Source organism: Rhizophagus irregularis, chromosome 15, assembly GCF_026210795.1.
Source record: "Rhizophagus irregularis chromosome 15, complete sequence".
Lineage (NCBI taxonomy): Eukaryota > Fungi > Glomeromycota > Glomeromycetes > Glomerales > Glomeraceae > Rhizophagus > Rhizophagus irregularis.
In genome coordinates this window covers 4,634,526-4,650,760 of record NC_089443.1, presented here as the reverse complement: position 1 = coordinate 4,650,760, position 16,235 = coordinate 4,634,526, and the positions used below count along the sequence as shown (strand labels likewise).

The 16,235-nt window shown below is 28.0% G+C and overlaps 6 protein-coding genes across 6 annotated transcripts; 3 read left to right on the top strand and 3 right to left on the bottom strand.

Moving 5' to 3' along the window:
• Positions 1-2,735: 2,735 nt before the first annotated feature.
• Positions 2,736-3,939, bottom strand: OCT59_007745 (uncharacterized protein; the record flags this gene model as incomplete). Its single annotated transcript, XM_066132047.1, has 2 exons — positions 2,736-2,815; positions 3,783-3,939. The coding sequence occupies 2 exons, from the start codon at positions 3,937-3,939 to the stop codon at positions 2,736-2,738; spliced, it is 237 nt and encodes a 78-aa protein (XP_065998891.1).
• Positions 3,940-6,037: 2,098 nt separating this feature from the next.
• Positions 6,038-6,238, bottom strand: OCT59_007744 (uncharacterized protein; the record flags this gene model as incomplete). Its single annotated transcript, XM_025324873.2, has 1 exon — positions 6,038-6,238. The coding sequence occupies one exon, from the start codon at positions 6,236-6,238 to the stop codon at positions 6,038-6,040; it is 201 nt and encodes a 66-aa protein (XP_025184063.2).
• Positions 6,239-6,710: 472 nt separating this feature from the next.
• On the bottom strand, positions 6,711-6,914 carry OCT59_007743 (uncharacterized protein; the record flags this gene model as incomplete). The annotated part of the gene is made up of 1 exon (XM_025331690.2): positions 6,711-6,914. One exon carries the CDS (start codon positions 6,912-6,914, stop codon positions 6,711-6,713), a length of 204 nt encoding a protein of 67 aa, XP_025184062.2.
• Positions 6,915-8,031: 1,117 nt separating this feature from the next.
• On the top strand, positions 8,032-10,124 carry OCT59_007742 (uncharacterized protein). Its single transcript, XM_025330140.2, has 8 exons — positions 8,032-8,096; positions 8,189-8,281; positions 8,374-8,445; positions 8,521-8,646; positions 8,736-8,756; positions 8,841-8,993; positions 9,102-9,479; positions 9,554-10,124. Exons 1-8 carry the CDS (start codon positions 8,061-8,063, stop codon positions 10,007-10,009), a joined length of 1,335 nt encoding a protein of 444 aa, XP_025184061.2. The 5' UTR covers positions 8,032-8,060; the 3' UTR covers positions 10,010-10,124.
• Positions 10,125-11,830: 1,706 nt separating this feature from the next.
• OCT59_007741 (uncharacterized protein) lies at positions 11,831-12,423 on the top strand (the record flags this gene model as incomplete). Its single annotated transcript, XM_066132022.1, has 3 exons — positions 11,831-11,882; positions 11,948-12,056; positions 12,114-12,423. The coding sequence occupies 3 exons, from the start codon at positions 11,831-11,833 to the stop codon at positions 12,421-12,423; spliced, it is 471 nt and encodes a 156-aa protein (XP_065998890.1).
• Positions 12,424-13,423: 1,000 nt separating this feature from the next.
• OCT59_007740 (uncharacterized protein) lies at positions 13,424-13,750 on the top strand (the record flags this gene model as incomplete). Its single annotated transcript, XM_066132012.1, has 1 exon — positions 13,424-13,750. One exon carries the CDS (start codon positions 13,424-13,426, stop codon positions 13,748-13,750), a length of 327 nt encoding a protein of 108 aa, XP_065998889.1.
• Between the last annotated feature and the right edge of the window lie 2,485 nt (positions 13,751-16,235).

The following is a 16,235-nucleotide window of genomic DNA, read 5'->3' as shown; positions in this document are numbered from 1 at the left end:
CAGATAGCAAGAAAGATTTTAAAGGATAGCTAGAGCATAAATAAGATACCTAATTCGTAAAAATAAATAGATTATATGGTGGTAATTAGATTATATTATTTAGATTATATGGTGGTAATTAGATTATATTATTTAGATCATATGGTGGTAATTAGATTATATGGTGGTATCCAGATTATATAGTGGTAATATAATCTAGGGCAAGTGGGATACCACCATATGATATAATTATATCATATGGTGGTATCCCACTTAATTAATAAATTGTATTAATCAGATTAAATACCTGATTAATCTTTGATTTATAATATATTTTATTAATGTTTAATTAATTCAGATGGTTAAAAAGATATAAATTGGTAAATATGTTAAATAATTAACATTCTACTTGTATAATGACATTTTCTAAAATAAAATAAAAGAATAAATTACCTTTTTATTTGTTTTAGAATTTAGTAAGCTAGATATTTATTAGATTAAATTCAAGTAATTTTCCATTATGTTTTTGCTTTATTTGAGAAATTTGTATTAATTTAATAAATTTTATTTAACATTAATAGTTATTTAAAAAAAACTTTTTTTAATTTTTAAAAAGGAAAAATATGGTAGTAAATTATACTTAAAAAAAATATGCAATATTAAATTAAATTCAAATTTAAACATATTAAACTTAATCAAATTAATCAAATTCAAATTAATTAAATCAAATTAAATATCTGATTCAAAAAATCAAATTAAATATATATTTAAGTTAGGTCGCACCAATTTAATTTTTCTTTTAACATAATCCCTACCCCCTGTTTTAGATTTTTTATGTAAAAAAATACATGTAATTTAGGTCAGAATTAGACAAATCTTTAAGTTTTGACCAGAATTACCATTCACAATTTTTGCTCACTCTTTTAGTCAAAATTTTAGCCAAAATTAATGGTAATTCTGACCATGTATTTTATTTTATGTATTATTTTTTGTTTCCCTCCTAAATTGGGACCCTTTATGTTATGTTAAACAAAGAATTGGCTTAGAGCAACTTTAATTTGATTTTGTAAAACTCTAAGTCAATAGTTATTAACACCACTGTTTTATAATTCTTCTTTTTTTATTAAATTTACTATTAAAAAAATAAATTTCTTTTTCAATTAAATCATCTTTATATTTATATTTTTTATCAACAATATTTGATCACTTTATGAATGATGGCCTTTAAAAATTTTCATTTATTTTATATCAGCATAAACTTTTTCAGATTATTATCAAAAAAAGTAATTATTTTTATGCATTTTTATTTTGAAAATTGCAAAAATCAGTATATCACATAATTTGATTGCTAATTAATAAAATTATATAGCAATAGTTTTAATTAAAAAAGTCAATTGGATAAATTTACTATTGATATCTAATACAGTTTTAATACATTTAAATTAATCAGTTTTTAGAAGTAAAATTTCATTTTTAGAATTAATAATATAAAATAGGCAATTTCTATTTGTACACGGGGTGTTTAAACACGGGTCATATTAGTAGATTAAAAACGGCATTCAAAACCTTCTTTAATGCCTTAAGTAAACTTGCAGAGCAGGTGAAAATACATATATTTATCTGTAATATAATAAGAATAAAAAGTCAAAGAGTATAATGTCGGTAGCATTCAATTTCAAATTAAAAAACAAAAAATTAGTCTATTAAAAATTATATTTATATGACCCGTGTACAAACACCCCGTGTAAACTTAGAAATTTTCTATAAAATAAAATGTAAATAAAAAGAATTTGAATGGAAATTAACACTTTTTCTATCTGTCTTAAAGTTCTATTTCTTATTCTATTTCAGTAACTACTATAGTATTTAAAGGTCTAATCTTTAAATTACAGATAAAATATTTAATAATAACAAAACAGCAGCTTTTAAATCTAAAATTACATAAATAGAATCTTCTTTAATTCTTATTGCACATTTTACAGCAATAATATTCCTAGAATTATTTTCTTTTAAATCAGAAATTCTATTAATATAATTAGTTTTTTGCATTTTGAAAGGTCTTTCAAAATTTTGGCAAAATCTTTTTTTTTGATTAGGATATTAAAAGTTATCCAATTTTAACTGAAGATGGTATATTTAATATATCATCTGGAATATAATAGGAAGGCATTTGTTTAATAATTAAAAGTGACTCTTTTTGGCGGAGTAGTAGGAGTAGCAGTAGTTTTGATAACTTCATCCATAGGAGTAGTAGTATTTTGTTTGGTTTAAAACTATACATGCTGCCCAAATTTATAATTATAATTTGAAATGCCGTAATTCATTCAGTTTATATGTAATTTACTATATAAAATGCCAAAATAATTTGGGATGCTATAATTGAATTTGGGATTTTACTTATAATTATGGCAGCCCAAGATAATTTGGATAACATGTATATTTGAGACCTTTTCAATTTCTGTTTTTGTTAAGATTCAGATGAAATAATTTGTTTTACATTTTAAGTTGTTTAAACTTTAGCTTATTTGGTATTCTTCCTTTCATTAGTAACTTTTTTCCATAAGCTATTTTCCTTCTTGACATTAGCCTATAAAAACAAAGCCAGGTGAGAAATAAGATATTTCCCAGTAAGCATAATCAAACGAAAATAAGATTAGATGGTGGATGCAGGAATATGTCAATGAATAAATTTTTAGAAAGGTACATAGTCGATTCCTCCTCCGGAATCATCAGATCTTTACTAAAAAAATATATTGTCAAAATTCCATGAAGTTTACTAGAACGCATCCAATAAACGCATCCCGATTATAACATGGGGAACTTAGGGTCAAATTTTCTATAATAGAGAAATTTTTATTTACTATAATAAAGGTATAGTATTATAAGAATACTTTAATAAATATATTATTCATATTGAACCTTTGTTCTTTCTATTCTTTCTTTTTACCTTTAGCAATCAAATATTTAAAAGTATATTCTTTTTGATCTTGTTTAATAAATTTATTAAAAGTAAATGCTACTTCAACTTTAACATCTTCCAAAACCCCGGTATCCAAAAAAATCTTTTCAATCTCTTCAGGATAAAAACCACCTCTATGAACTACAGTCCCCGCAAATTTATTTATAACATCTTCGTGATCCTCTTTATGAGCCGTGGAATCTTCGTGATGTCCATGATGATGTCTATGATGATGATCCGTAAAACCTTCATGAAGTTTATCCTTAGTCGCAGGGTCTTTAATTAAATCTAATACGATCAATTTTCCAGATGGTTTTAAATAAGAAGCAAGAATACGTGAAATAGCAGTGACATCATCGATATGATGATAAGCCGAAGCGCACTAAAAACAATGAGATTAAATTATAATTTTCAAAGATTGGATCTAAAAGTTTGAAAGATATCATTACTTACAACAACGAGATCGAATTTTCTTCCATTTAATTGATCGCCTTCTTTCAATTCCAAACAAATAGCTTTCATTTCATTTTCATCAATACCTTGTTGCAAAACTTTTTTATTATATTCATCGACCATACCTTGGGCCATATCAATCCCAACAATGGATTTTACATAAGAGCGTAATTCTTGAGAGATAAGTCCTAAATATTTTGTAAGTTTATTGTTATTTTTGTAAAATTACTAAAAGAGAATTTTATCCAGAATGATTGAGGGATGCAGAAACTTATGCAGAAAGGAGTTAAGGGTATTGCAGGATACAGACTGCAGCTCCGTCCTGCAGTTCCATAGTTCTATCCAAAGGAATAAACGACTGGACTTAATTTTAAATAAAGTAATACATTACCAGTTCCACAAGCAAAATCTATAACTTCAGTTTTCTCGGGATTTAGCTCATTTCCCAATTCGTCAATAATAGCTTTTGAACAATTTTTTGCAACGGTCAAACAAAATGGAATTTTGTCATAATCTGAAGCATTAGTATCAAAAGGATTAGAAGACATTTTTTTTTTTTTGAAATTTGATAAATCTCTGGTAAAAAAAAAGCAGAAAGAAAAAAATTCTCCCCATTTATTAATAAGAAAATCAGAACGGTAAAACTAGTTGCCGGTCTGTTTGTTTTTCATACCATACACAAGAATATTCCAGCCGGAGTTAAACCAAAAGCGTGCATTATTTAGAAGAGAACCAATTCTATGATTGTATTAACAGAGTGAAATTAATTCGGAACACTTTCTTGTATAGCCAGAGAAATGATTTGTAATATTTTTTTATTGTATGTATAAATGCTTTATTTAAGAAATAAATCGTTGCCAGAGCAACAACTGATACAAATAATAATATTCTAATTATAACTAGTTTAGAAAAGGGTATGCTGATAAAATTTCTCGCTTTCTGATTGAGTATTCGAGGAGGAACTATTTTACCATCTACCGGAAGATAAGGCTGTGTGTATCTCCTACGGATAAATACTGAGAAATATTTTTTTGCGGATCCATCAATATCCCTTGTCCTGAGCGAAATCTTTATCATATAGATCGATGTTTATTTCTCGTAAATCTTGCCGAGCATTTTTGATCTCATCTTTCAGATTATTAACAGTCAATTTCTTATCAATTACTACAGGAACAATATCATCGATAGTCTCACTATGACAAAGTACTTGAGACGAATTTTACTAGTAGAGGAAGACATCTTGCTTTCCTAAATACAAGGCCCACAGTGAGAAAAAACTCGCTTCCATGCATACATAACATCTGGTATATACATACCTTATTTTTGCGTTGCGGGAAAGTTGACTGAACTTCCACATACCACTACATGCTTTGCTGGGTAATTAGCTTTTAGCTTTGTCGTATGATGCCGAGAGTTCTATGAAAGCACCTTTTCAATGATCTGACTTGCCAGATTCAACGATAGGGATGTCTAAAGCAGTGTTCGATCATGATATACACGTACTTGATTGGACACTATAAATAGCCAGACATTATGATTGGTTTATGATCACGTGAGCGAACATGGCTTTAGACGACCCCCAAAGATAGCTAGTTCTTGTAGATCTCGAAATTGCGAAGTCCTCAGCCCCTTCATATGGTATGCCTTTCACAATTTCGGAAATAGAGGTAGTCGCACAATCCTATTTGTATTTTTTTATCGCACAGAATTGACAGCATTGTGGCTCAGAAAAAAAGTTCGAATTAAAATTGACTTCCTTTTCCTTGTTTAATTCATTGTAAACTAACTAATCTTTTAGTATTTCCAATTAAATTGTAGTGTCGATGGCAATTACTATGGTAGATAAGGGAGCCAGTAGTTCTTTTTAATTTGTAATTTTTTGTATTAATGGTTTTATACTGTTTACTTTATTACTTTATAATAGCGTTAAAAAAAAAATTAATTGTAAATTTGTAATGTCAATCCTAAATAATCATTATTGTGTTTTATTGTGATGATCAAAATTATCTCCAGTTCTGCAGTTAGAAATATAAGTAGCTTGATATTTTGATTTTATAAAGTTCTAAAAAAATTATTTAGCCACACGTTTAATTATTATCAAAATTTTTTTTTTTTTGTAAATCTATAAATAAAATTAAAAATAGTGACTTTATTCCTTATACTTATTTTTTCAGGCCAGAGATCCAAATTTAAAAATTTAAATCGTTGATTTGTGATATGCAATCGGAAATACGCATATAGCGATTGTACCTGCGGTGCCCATAACCATAATCCTTAGCGGTTCGGCCTTATCGCCTGTGAGTATTTTGTTGTAATGTGTTTCTACTCGATTAAAGACTTTCGTTTAGGTCATTGACTCGTTTTCCTCTTCTATGTTATCTTTTTCGCGTTATTCGAAGTATAACGTACTTTTCTAATTGTCATACTCGACATATTTTTTTTAATTGATTGATTAAAATCTATTATTTTAAGGTATAATCCAAATCTACTGAATTTTTATCATATAGCACAAAATTTATTTTAGAATATATAAACTTAGTTAATAAAAGTATAAAATTATATATTTTATTAATAGATTATCATAATACAGGAAATTGATTATAAAACTGTTCCATCTTATAAAAATGATACTCTACAATTCTAAAATTATGATTTGGGCTGTATTTTTTGTATTTCTTCTAATAATTGGTGCAAAGAATTTTCCCGTATACTTTGTACTTCTTCTAATACTTCTTCTAATAATTGCGGTAAGGAAGTCTCATCAACAGCCTGGATATTGAGTTTATTTAATAAATCCTTTTTCAGTTCTGGAAATTCATTAATATTCCATTCTCCTTCACGAATCATTTCTTTAACTTTTTAGAGTTTTATCAATATTGGCATAATAATATCTTGAAAATAAATTTATATGAATATTATTATTAGTATTAATCAAATATATATATATATTATGAAAATTCTTTAAATTTACTTACATTACTTCAGGAAACCATGTATGCCAACGTCTTTGATGTGGCAATAGATAAAACAATTCAATTTCAGCTAAAATCTATGAGGAAATTAAAAAATTTAGCATTTTACAATTACTATATTTTATATGATATTATACCTCCGCCTTCTGCATTAAATATGAAATTCTATTATTATCCTTTTCGATTGCCATATTGAATAATCCAATAAACAAATTCATAAGCTATACAACAATTAAGAGACAATCATTAATATATAACCAATTGGACAATGCACTTGAATCACCTAACAAAATTTTTGGACTTTATTAAAAATACTTAATTATTAAAACATTATAGAGAAATTTTTTTTATCCAACATTCCATCCGATAATTGAACGATCATCGTAACTAACAAGATCATATTTTCCATTTGGTGATACTTCTATCCCCATAATAGGTTTACCGTTATGTGGTTTACTGTAATCGATACCATTAGTTTCATCTTTAGTATCGTCGGTCGATTTCATTAATATCGATTTTGATTTCATCATCGATGAATATGGAAACTTCATCCATTTGACTCATTTGATAATAAGGTAAAGTGTATTTGATTTTAAAGCAACCGTCTGTTATGAATTTATTTAATATTAAAGTAACACAATATTCGAAATTTATTATTGTAAAAATTAAAAGAGAAATTGCAAACACAACTTAATCAATTTGTTTACTAAAAAATTAACAAATAAAAATAATTGTTTAATGTACGATTAGTATTCAATATTCATCAAACATTACACTCATTTCGAACATTACACCCATTTTCACCGTTACCTATTAATCCTATTACGGCTATTACAACATAAAGTTACAACTTAACGACAAATACGTCACAACTTGTTGCATAACGCTGTATCTAATCAAGTCCGTCGTTAATAAAATAAATAGGTGATTCTTATAAATTTGTGATGCAGTTGCTAAAATTAACTTTTTTTTCTCTCGCAAATAAAAATCTCTCTGATATATAATAGTCACGTGCCAAAAATTTTTGTTAACTTAATAAAGTTACACCAAATTTGTCCAATATAAATAAGATCGGCATATCGGCATCAATAATGACTTCTAAACCTTGTTCGTGTTTTTTTAATAATAAAAAATAATTTATTTGACGATTTAATAAAGTTATTGATTTTTTTTTAAAAAAATGCCGACTTTTTCTTTCTCTGTTAGTGCGTTTTAGGGTGACTCTGTTTCTGTAGCGCCACAATTAATTAAAAAGGAGAATTATTTATTTAGTCGCTGATTTGATTAGTAATAAATTAATTAAAGTTTACACGGGTGTTCCAAACACGAATTTTCTGTCGCGTGATATCAATATTATTATTTATTAGTGATGCGGAAAACACGAAAACACGTGCATTAAATAATTTTTAAAAGTAATTATTATTCCGAAAAACGCGTGAATTTATGCTTGAATAAACAATTATTGTTCCGAAAACGCGTAAATTTATGCTTAAATAAATAAAATCAACAAAAATTACGCGATTTTGATGTAGGTACCGTGTCTGGCTATAAAAATAATACAATTTCACTCACTAAATTTCTAAAAAAAGAAATATTGTCATAATAAATCTTGTGGAACATGGTTCTATTTAAATAATCTCGGATTTTCAGACTTTTTCCCAATTTCTCGTTGTTGGCCTTTTTTCAATCAAGAAAAAATGCCTACTACATACACTCTCAAGCACGTCGTAACGGTATGAACGAAATGTTTTATAAAATTATAATTTACTCTCACTATTTCACACTATTGAAACGTATATACTGTAATTCTTGCATTTCACTACAGTTACCCACAAAACAAGCCACCCGCTTTTATGGTGTCTGTTTCAACAATTATGATACGGTTAATACAGCTTTTGCCGTTGTCGGAGGTCGTTATGTAAGTATATCATTTTGATAAAAATTGTAATGTGTATTTTGTCTTTATTAATCTTAATAACTTTCTATATTATAATTTTTTTTATTTTCTAGATTATAGTTGCTCGCCTCGAGAGCGAAAAACCGGTAGCTTTAAATATTGCACAAAAATACGTTGATGAGAATGTAAATGTTTAAACTTGTGTATTTTTTTTTTTTGTAGTTTTAGTATATTAAATAATAACTTTTTTTTATATGCAGGAACAGGAAGATTTTTATTGCTGTACATGGTCTATCGACCCAATATCAGGTGCACCGCTTCTCGTCGTGGCAGGATTCACTGCAGTTATTAAAATTATAGATACGTCGGCTGGGTCTTTCACAAAGGTATAATAACATTTTTATATTACGAATTGATTTAATTAAAGATAAACTGCTTGTATGACTAAATATTTCGTTAAATTTTATACTCATAGACCCTTCAAGGGCATGGAGGTGTAAGTTCGATATAATTCGACTTTATCTGATTAAATATTATAATGAATCTTTATAAAGTTTAAAATTTTTAATAATATATATAGGAGATACATGAGATGAAGTCCCACCCTAGAGATCCATCCTTACTTTTTTCTGCAAGTAAGGATCTCTCCATACGTTTATGGAGGATCGATACTATGCAGACCGTCGCTATTTTCGCCGGGGAGTGCGGCCATCGTGAAGCGCCGTTAAGCATTGTAACGTTTCTTTCTTTATCATTAAAAACATTTCTTTTTAGATGTATTCTTATAATTAACTTAAATATATCATTTCGATGTCATTTCAATTATAATTTAATTCTTTAGGATGTGCATCTATCCGGAGACTTCTTTGCATCTTCCGGAATGGATCGCACGGTAAAAATCTGGTCGTTATGTACGCCAGTAATGAAGAACGCAATAAATTCTTCAATTTCAAGACCTTCGTCGTCGTCTCGTGCCTCCTCATGTTGTTCGTCGAACGAAACGCCATTAAAGGTAGTGACTGTGCACTATCCTATATTTTCGACAGCCGGAGTACACGACAACTTTGTGGATTGTATAAGATGGTACGGCGATCTCTTACTGACGAGATGTGCTAATGATGCAAGGATTCTGCTTTGGAAGCCTGATGTAAAATTAGAGGCTTTCGATAATTCTAACGTCACAACAGTAGTCGTGGGTGGACCAGCTGTCCTTAGTAAGGTAAGAATAAGTGATATAACTTTAATTTTATCTAATAAAATTAACGATTCTTTCTTTGGATTCGAACTTTCTAGCGACAATCAAGCTTCGAAATAATTTGTGAATTCGAATTCATGAATTGTGATCTTTGGTTCCTTCGCTTTGGAATGTCGTATGACTGTCGAATGCTTGCAACGGGGAATCAAGCAGGAAAAATTTATTTATGGGATGTTCAAGAAGATTGTGTTGACTACTATATCGAAAAGAAAAGGTTAGAATATCAGGAGATAAAAAATGATAAAACTTTTGAAAAAAAGAAAAAAAGTAATAAAAAGACTAATAAGAAGACGAATAAAAATAATGAGACTAATATTAATGAAAGTAATGTTAGTTATGAACCTATTATCCTTAGTTCAGCATGTGACAGCACAATTCGACAAGTAAGTTTTTCAAATGATAAACAATGGATTGTAGCGGTTTGTGACAATGGTTCGTTTTGGTGTTGGAAAAGTGGTGGTAATAGCGTAATTCATGGTAATAGCGTAATTTAATTAAATTGGCATGTAAAAATTTAAATCCTGTATGATAGATAGATAGTTTAAAAATAAATTATATTTTACAATTACTATATTTCATATTAAAAAATGATATAAAACTCTATATTGAATAATCCAATTAGCAAATTCATAATATATACGCCAATTAAGAGCGAAAATAAAAGGATCATTATTGTAAGTAATGGACCATTATAATCGGACAGTGAGCTTGAATTACCTGTTAATAAAATATGAAATGTTAAAATATTTGCTTGTGAAAATATTAGAGTGAATTTAAGAATAAATACAATTCTAATATAGCAATCAAATTACTGTATAATAATAATAAGTATTCCATTTAAAATTAATCAATACTTCTTCTCCATTCCACGTTTTTAAATATCTTTATTTATTATTTTAACAAATGAACTAGGTTGAGGTTATGGTCGGTTTCAGTTTTAAAACTGCAGTTTTCAACCAAAACCGAACCGATCGCAAAACCGATCGTTAAAACTGGACTACAGTACATAATCGATTGCAAAAACTACTGCAAAACCAATAAAATAAAGTTAGAAAGTATTAATTATCATTTAATAGCCTAATAAAATTTCGCTTAAATATGTCAGGTCGTCGTTATTGGATGGATGGGAAGGAGAGAATGAAGAAGTAAAAAAGAGAGATTATTTCAGGAAAAAAATACAACTTGCTACTTCAAAATATTCGGGATCAAACTGCTTGCCAGGTTGCTCGATAAGGACATTTCACACAGAATGAAATTAGATAGATTTATGGTGATTGCATGTATAACGTCGCGTTTATTTGTTTATCTGCGTAATTCAGTACTAAAATAAAATTTTTTCCTTTTTAGCGAACGTCATATTACATCATGGAATCAGGTAAGAAAAAAAAGTAAATTTAATTTAATTAGCACTCAGATTAATAGCTTGTGGTATGCGTTGCATGATCTAGAATCAACTAATATTAATAAGTTCGAGTCAATAAACGGAGAATTATTTCAATTATATCGGACAAAATTTACTCGGTAAATTCAACTTGCTTTAAAAGAAGTAAGTTCTTTTAATAAATATTTTTCTCTTTCAGAAAGTTATTGAAGAATATCATAACGAAGCCTAAAAGGACTGAATGATAAAATTGATAATTGTAAGAGAGACGTGGAGGATTTAACTGATCTTACAAAAAACATTCCACGGTGGGTAAGTGATGTTTTAAAAAAAGTACTTAAAATCAATTCATTTAATGAATTCTCTTTTTTTTTCTTTTATAAAAAAAAAATAATAAATAAAATAAAGTTAGTTAAATTACAAAATGAAAAAGTTCCTAGAGTATTTGTTATGATACCTGATCAAAAGATTGGAAAAAACCAGTGTAAGCAGTATATTTGTTCTTTTAAATTCTAGTTATTTTTAAATTTTAACATCTTATTTATAGAACGTGGCTTTTATCAGTCTTTTATACACAAGGAACAGTGGCACGTTCCAGAACAAGATAGGCATAAACTTCTTGAGATTCCTCAATTTATTAAAAAATATAGATCTTGGATAAATCTTTGGTAAATTATTACAGTATATAACTTTAAAATCAAATTAAAATTTTTTTTCAATCAATTAATGTTAACTGTTTTTTTTTTTTGAAAAGTTTGCAAGCGTTATTAAGCGCAATAAAAATCTGACATCAAATATGCGTTGCGGATATTTTGTCATCAGTTTTCAGTATTAAAGATAATTCTGACCTTATGCATTATTTTCGAGAAATTGTGGATACTGTTGACATAGGTGACCGATGAAGATCCTACCTTTCTTCCTTTGAGCGACTGAAATGTTTGCTTCTCATCAAATGATAAATGACTCAGGACTTCGAGAACTCGAAAGTATGTAAAATTACTATTTTTTTTTGTTGTTTTTGTTTACAAAAAATTTTTTTTTTTTTTATTAGGATTTCTCGATAAACAAGATTGTACGGACAAGTTTGGTGGACTAGTGCAATGTGTGGATTATAATAATGAGATTTTATGGTTATGTGAAGAACATAGATTTGGATATAGGTCCTATTAGTACAGTAAATCCACCAGAACCATTAATTATTCCACCAGATTCATCAGAGTCAATGAATCAAATGGAACACAAGGATCAAATGGACAACAAACCCATTTTGATGGCAGAGAATTAGGTAAATTATTATCAATAGATCCACAAGATCCCTACATAGAAAGCTCGACAGATCCGTTAGATCCATATTACGCATTAGATTATGTATGTGTAATACTTGACGAAATAATAGAAAACGTAGTTGAACCTGGGAAAAAACACTTTAGGAGAGATTATTTGATGAAAATTGCGCAAAAAATGCGTGTGAACTTGAATAATCTAAATCGAAATTGGATGATAATGAACAGAAAATCTAATTTATAAAATTTCCTAAAAAATCAAGTACATCATTATAATCGGTTTATATGGTTGATTGTACGTTATTGTGCTGGTAAATTATGTTTATTTGTTATAATTCCAAAATTTTTACTCTATTTTCTAAATCCTCTCCCTTTTTATTCTAGTAAGAGATCATGTTGTAAATAGTTCGTTAGCAAAGAAGATATCAATCTTATATCATGACATAATCGAAATTTTAGAAGGTTAGCAACCGTTAATTCAATTTGTAAAATTTTATTTTTTTTTAGACATATAAACTTATATCAATTATATGATGTATTATTTTATTTTTTATTAACATAATAAAATCTAGAAGATTATTCAATGACCATTTGTCCAAATTAATTACGGCAATATTAGAATTCAAAGTGAATTAAAAAGTTTTTCTGAAGATCCGTATATTAACTTACATATTGATGATGAGTCAAGTATACTGATGGTATTATGTAGCGAGTCAGGCATATTATGAATTTATGATCGTATAGAAACTCCAACAGATATTGGAATTCAAGCGGAGAGGCTTTTTGACACAACAAGACGAGTCTTAAATAACACGAATGCCACAGGAAAATCATTAAGATACCTAAATGACGAAAATTATCATTGTATAATTAAAGAGATTTATCTTTACAATGACCGTCATTTGAATGAGAATAAGTATATAATCTAATTTCTGTAAGTGCACTCTATTTTATGAATATGCAGATTTTGGTAACCTCTTCGAATATTTTTAAGTGAATCATTATTTAAATCATAATTGGAGCGATCGGAAAAATAAAATTAAACTAGCATGGGAAATATCTCTAGGCGTAAAATATTTGCATGAAGTAAGAGTTATTATTATTGTGTTGCTGTTTTAGTTCTTATCGTTTACAGCGTTTAAATAACCAATAATTTGTCGTTTTTTTATAGAAAAAAATCGTACATTTAGACCTCAGAAGTGCAAATATTTTTTAAAAGATTACGGACTTACGGTGATGCGTTAATGCCAAAATGTCTAATTTCCTTTGGAGCAGAGACTTTTATTCCAGTGTATCCAACAATAACAATATTCTGGCGAGGAGGTTTGGAAACGGTGGCACGATCCAGAAAGGCTATCCAGTATAAGACAATTTCAAGATCTTCTGATATATATAGTTTAGGATTGTTGTTTTGGAAAATCGCTTGGTGTAAACCAAGAAATTTGCCATTTAAAGAAGTTTCGATTGAAAATCTTTATCGGCAATGTAATCATGTAAATTTACCAGAAATTACCAGTAGGTTATCAACATTAAATTCAAAGCGGAAGATCGTTGTGATATTAATACTGTAGAGATGTTTATGCAAATTCCATAAGAAATTATGGTCAGAATCAGTTAGTAGTGAGACCCCCTCGCTTGCCATATCTCCTAGAATACCCGTACCTTTTCCGTGTACCCTCATAGTAATATCCGGATATTTTATTAAACAAAAAAATTTTTTTTTGATTTAGACCCGGGTATAATTCAATTTTTTAAATGAGGTAAATTGATATAGAACCAGGTATTTTATCATTCATACATAGTATACTTGATTTAACCAATAACTTTATTACTTAATTGCGTTACTTAATAAATGATAAACTGTTTCGTACCTAATTTTAAAAAATTAAAGGTTAATTTAATAAATTATTTAATTATTTAAGTTACGGTAAATAATTACCTTTGATTTAAAAGATCTATTTATTGACACATCAAGTGGTTGTAAAGGTCACCTGGAATAGCTGCCAAATCGGTTCTTTTTTCATGAAATCGTTGCTTAACAGTTTTGTGTGCAGAAAAAGAATACAACACCAAAAAGTGTAAAATTAATTTTAAAAAATGTTTGTCAAAAAAGATAATCTTGAGATCAGTAATACAATATCACCATGATAAAATACTCTACCACCCGGGGTATTTTAGGCAGTGCTATACGGTAATAGATAATTTTTAATAGATTTTTTGTATTTTTATTATTATCAACAAAAATTTGTTGATAAAGGGCGTTCTCAGATGAGTGATCTGATTGGTCAAAAGAATAATGGAGTTTCCTATTTTGATGAGCCTAAAAACTATCTTTTTTCTACAATGATCTTCAATTGATAAAAAACGCTCGGTAATCATTCAATTTATTTTATTTTTTATTAACAAAAATGAGTTCTCAGCATCATCCTTTTCAATATAAGAAAAATTGGTTTAATGCAAGAAATTTTTAAAATAAATTATATAATAGAAGAATAGGATACAAATTTGTATTGCCTTTTAACTTATCAAAAAAAAATCCGTTGCTTAATTGATCTCGTTATTGATTTTGATACTTGAGCACAATGTCATCACTATCTGATTATCTGATCAAATTGAAGAGAACGGCCCAAATTATTAAAATTTGGATTACTGTAATTAATTTTTAAAGTGAGAAACTGAGCAAAATATATATTAATTGCAATTTATAAGGGTTCGAAAAATTAACTAAATAATTAATGACCGACCAATATTACATTATTACCAATTAACCGGGATTATGCGTAGGCTTAAGGTTCGGTATTTAAATATTCAGGATTTAAAAAGACATTTTTGTTGTCGTGAATCGTGAATTCGTGATGCGTCAAAGAATTTCTGGATCCGGATCATACCCAAATCAAAAAATGTGTTACTCGACTCCAAAACGGTATTACCCGGATAAAGACCTGTTATTTTCTCAATAAACATATAAATCAAGATATTTATCGAATATAAAACAAAATGGAGTCTTTTAGGATAAGCATTGCTTATTGCTAAAACTCACCACCACTTAATTCTGGCCGAAAATTATAATTTTGGTCAGAATCAATGATCTCTTTAGGTCATCATAAATTATTTTTTTGCGACTGACATTCATGATATATAAACATTAATTCCGGCCGGCATTAAAATTCTGGCCAGAGTTAACATCTTAATTCTGGCAAAATTTATGAGCAATTACCGAGGGTTTACATAAACAGATACAAAACGAGTATTATCTATTTTTACTCGTTTGTTATTGGATACTCATAAATACCCGGGAATACCTAGATTGTATCCGGGTAAACCGTAAACGGTAACGTCTACGTCAAACTGAATCTCAGTGGCGTACTTCGCATTATTGAATCAAAAAAAGTGTATGAGATATATCGCAATTATTTGTTTATTATGACAATATTTTATCGTTTCTTTTCAAAATTCCTATAAGATGATTAAGAATTTATGTTTAATTTACTCTTTTTTATTATTATTTATATAGATTTAAAAAAATTAAAAAAATTGAAACTAAGTAACTTTATCGTGTTCTTATCCTTATGCATATTTTTTCTACAATGTTTACATTCGAAATAAACTAAATCCTTTTTTCTTCAGAGTTCAGATAATCAATATTATTGTTAGGATTGTATTTAATATTGAGATTTTTTAACAAATTTTGCTTCATTTCCGAAAATTCATCGGTATTCCATTCACCTTCACGAATCATTTCTTTAACTTTTTCACGAACAATATCAACATTAGCATAGTAATATCTTTATAAAAGATAAATTTATATGTTAGTAAAAATCATTTTTTTTTTTAAAAAAAAATGAACAAATTTTACACACATTACTTCAGGAACCATGTATTCCAGCGCCTTTGATATGGTAATAGATAAAATAACTCAATTTCAGCTAGAATCTGTAAGAAATTTGAAAATTTTAGCGTTTTTACATAATACTTTATATTAAATAAGATAATACTATACCTCTGCTTTATATATAAGATATGAGACTCTATTATCAGCTTTTTGAATTGCATTAT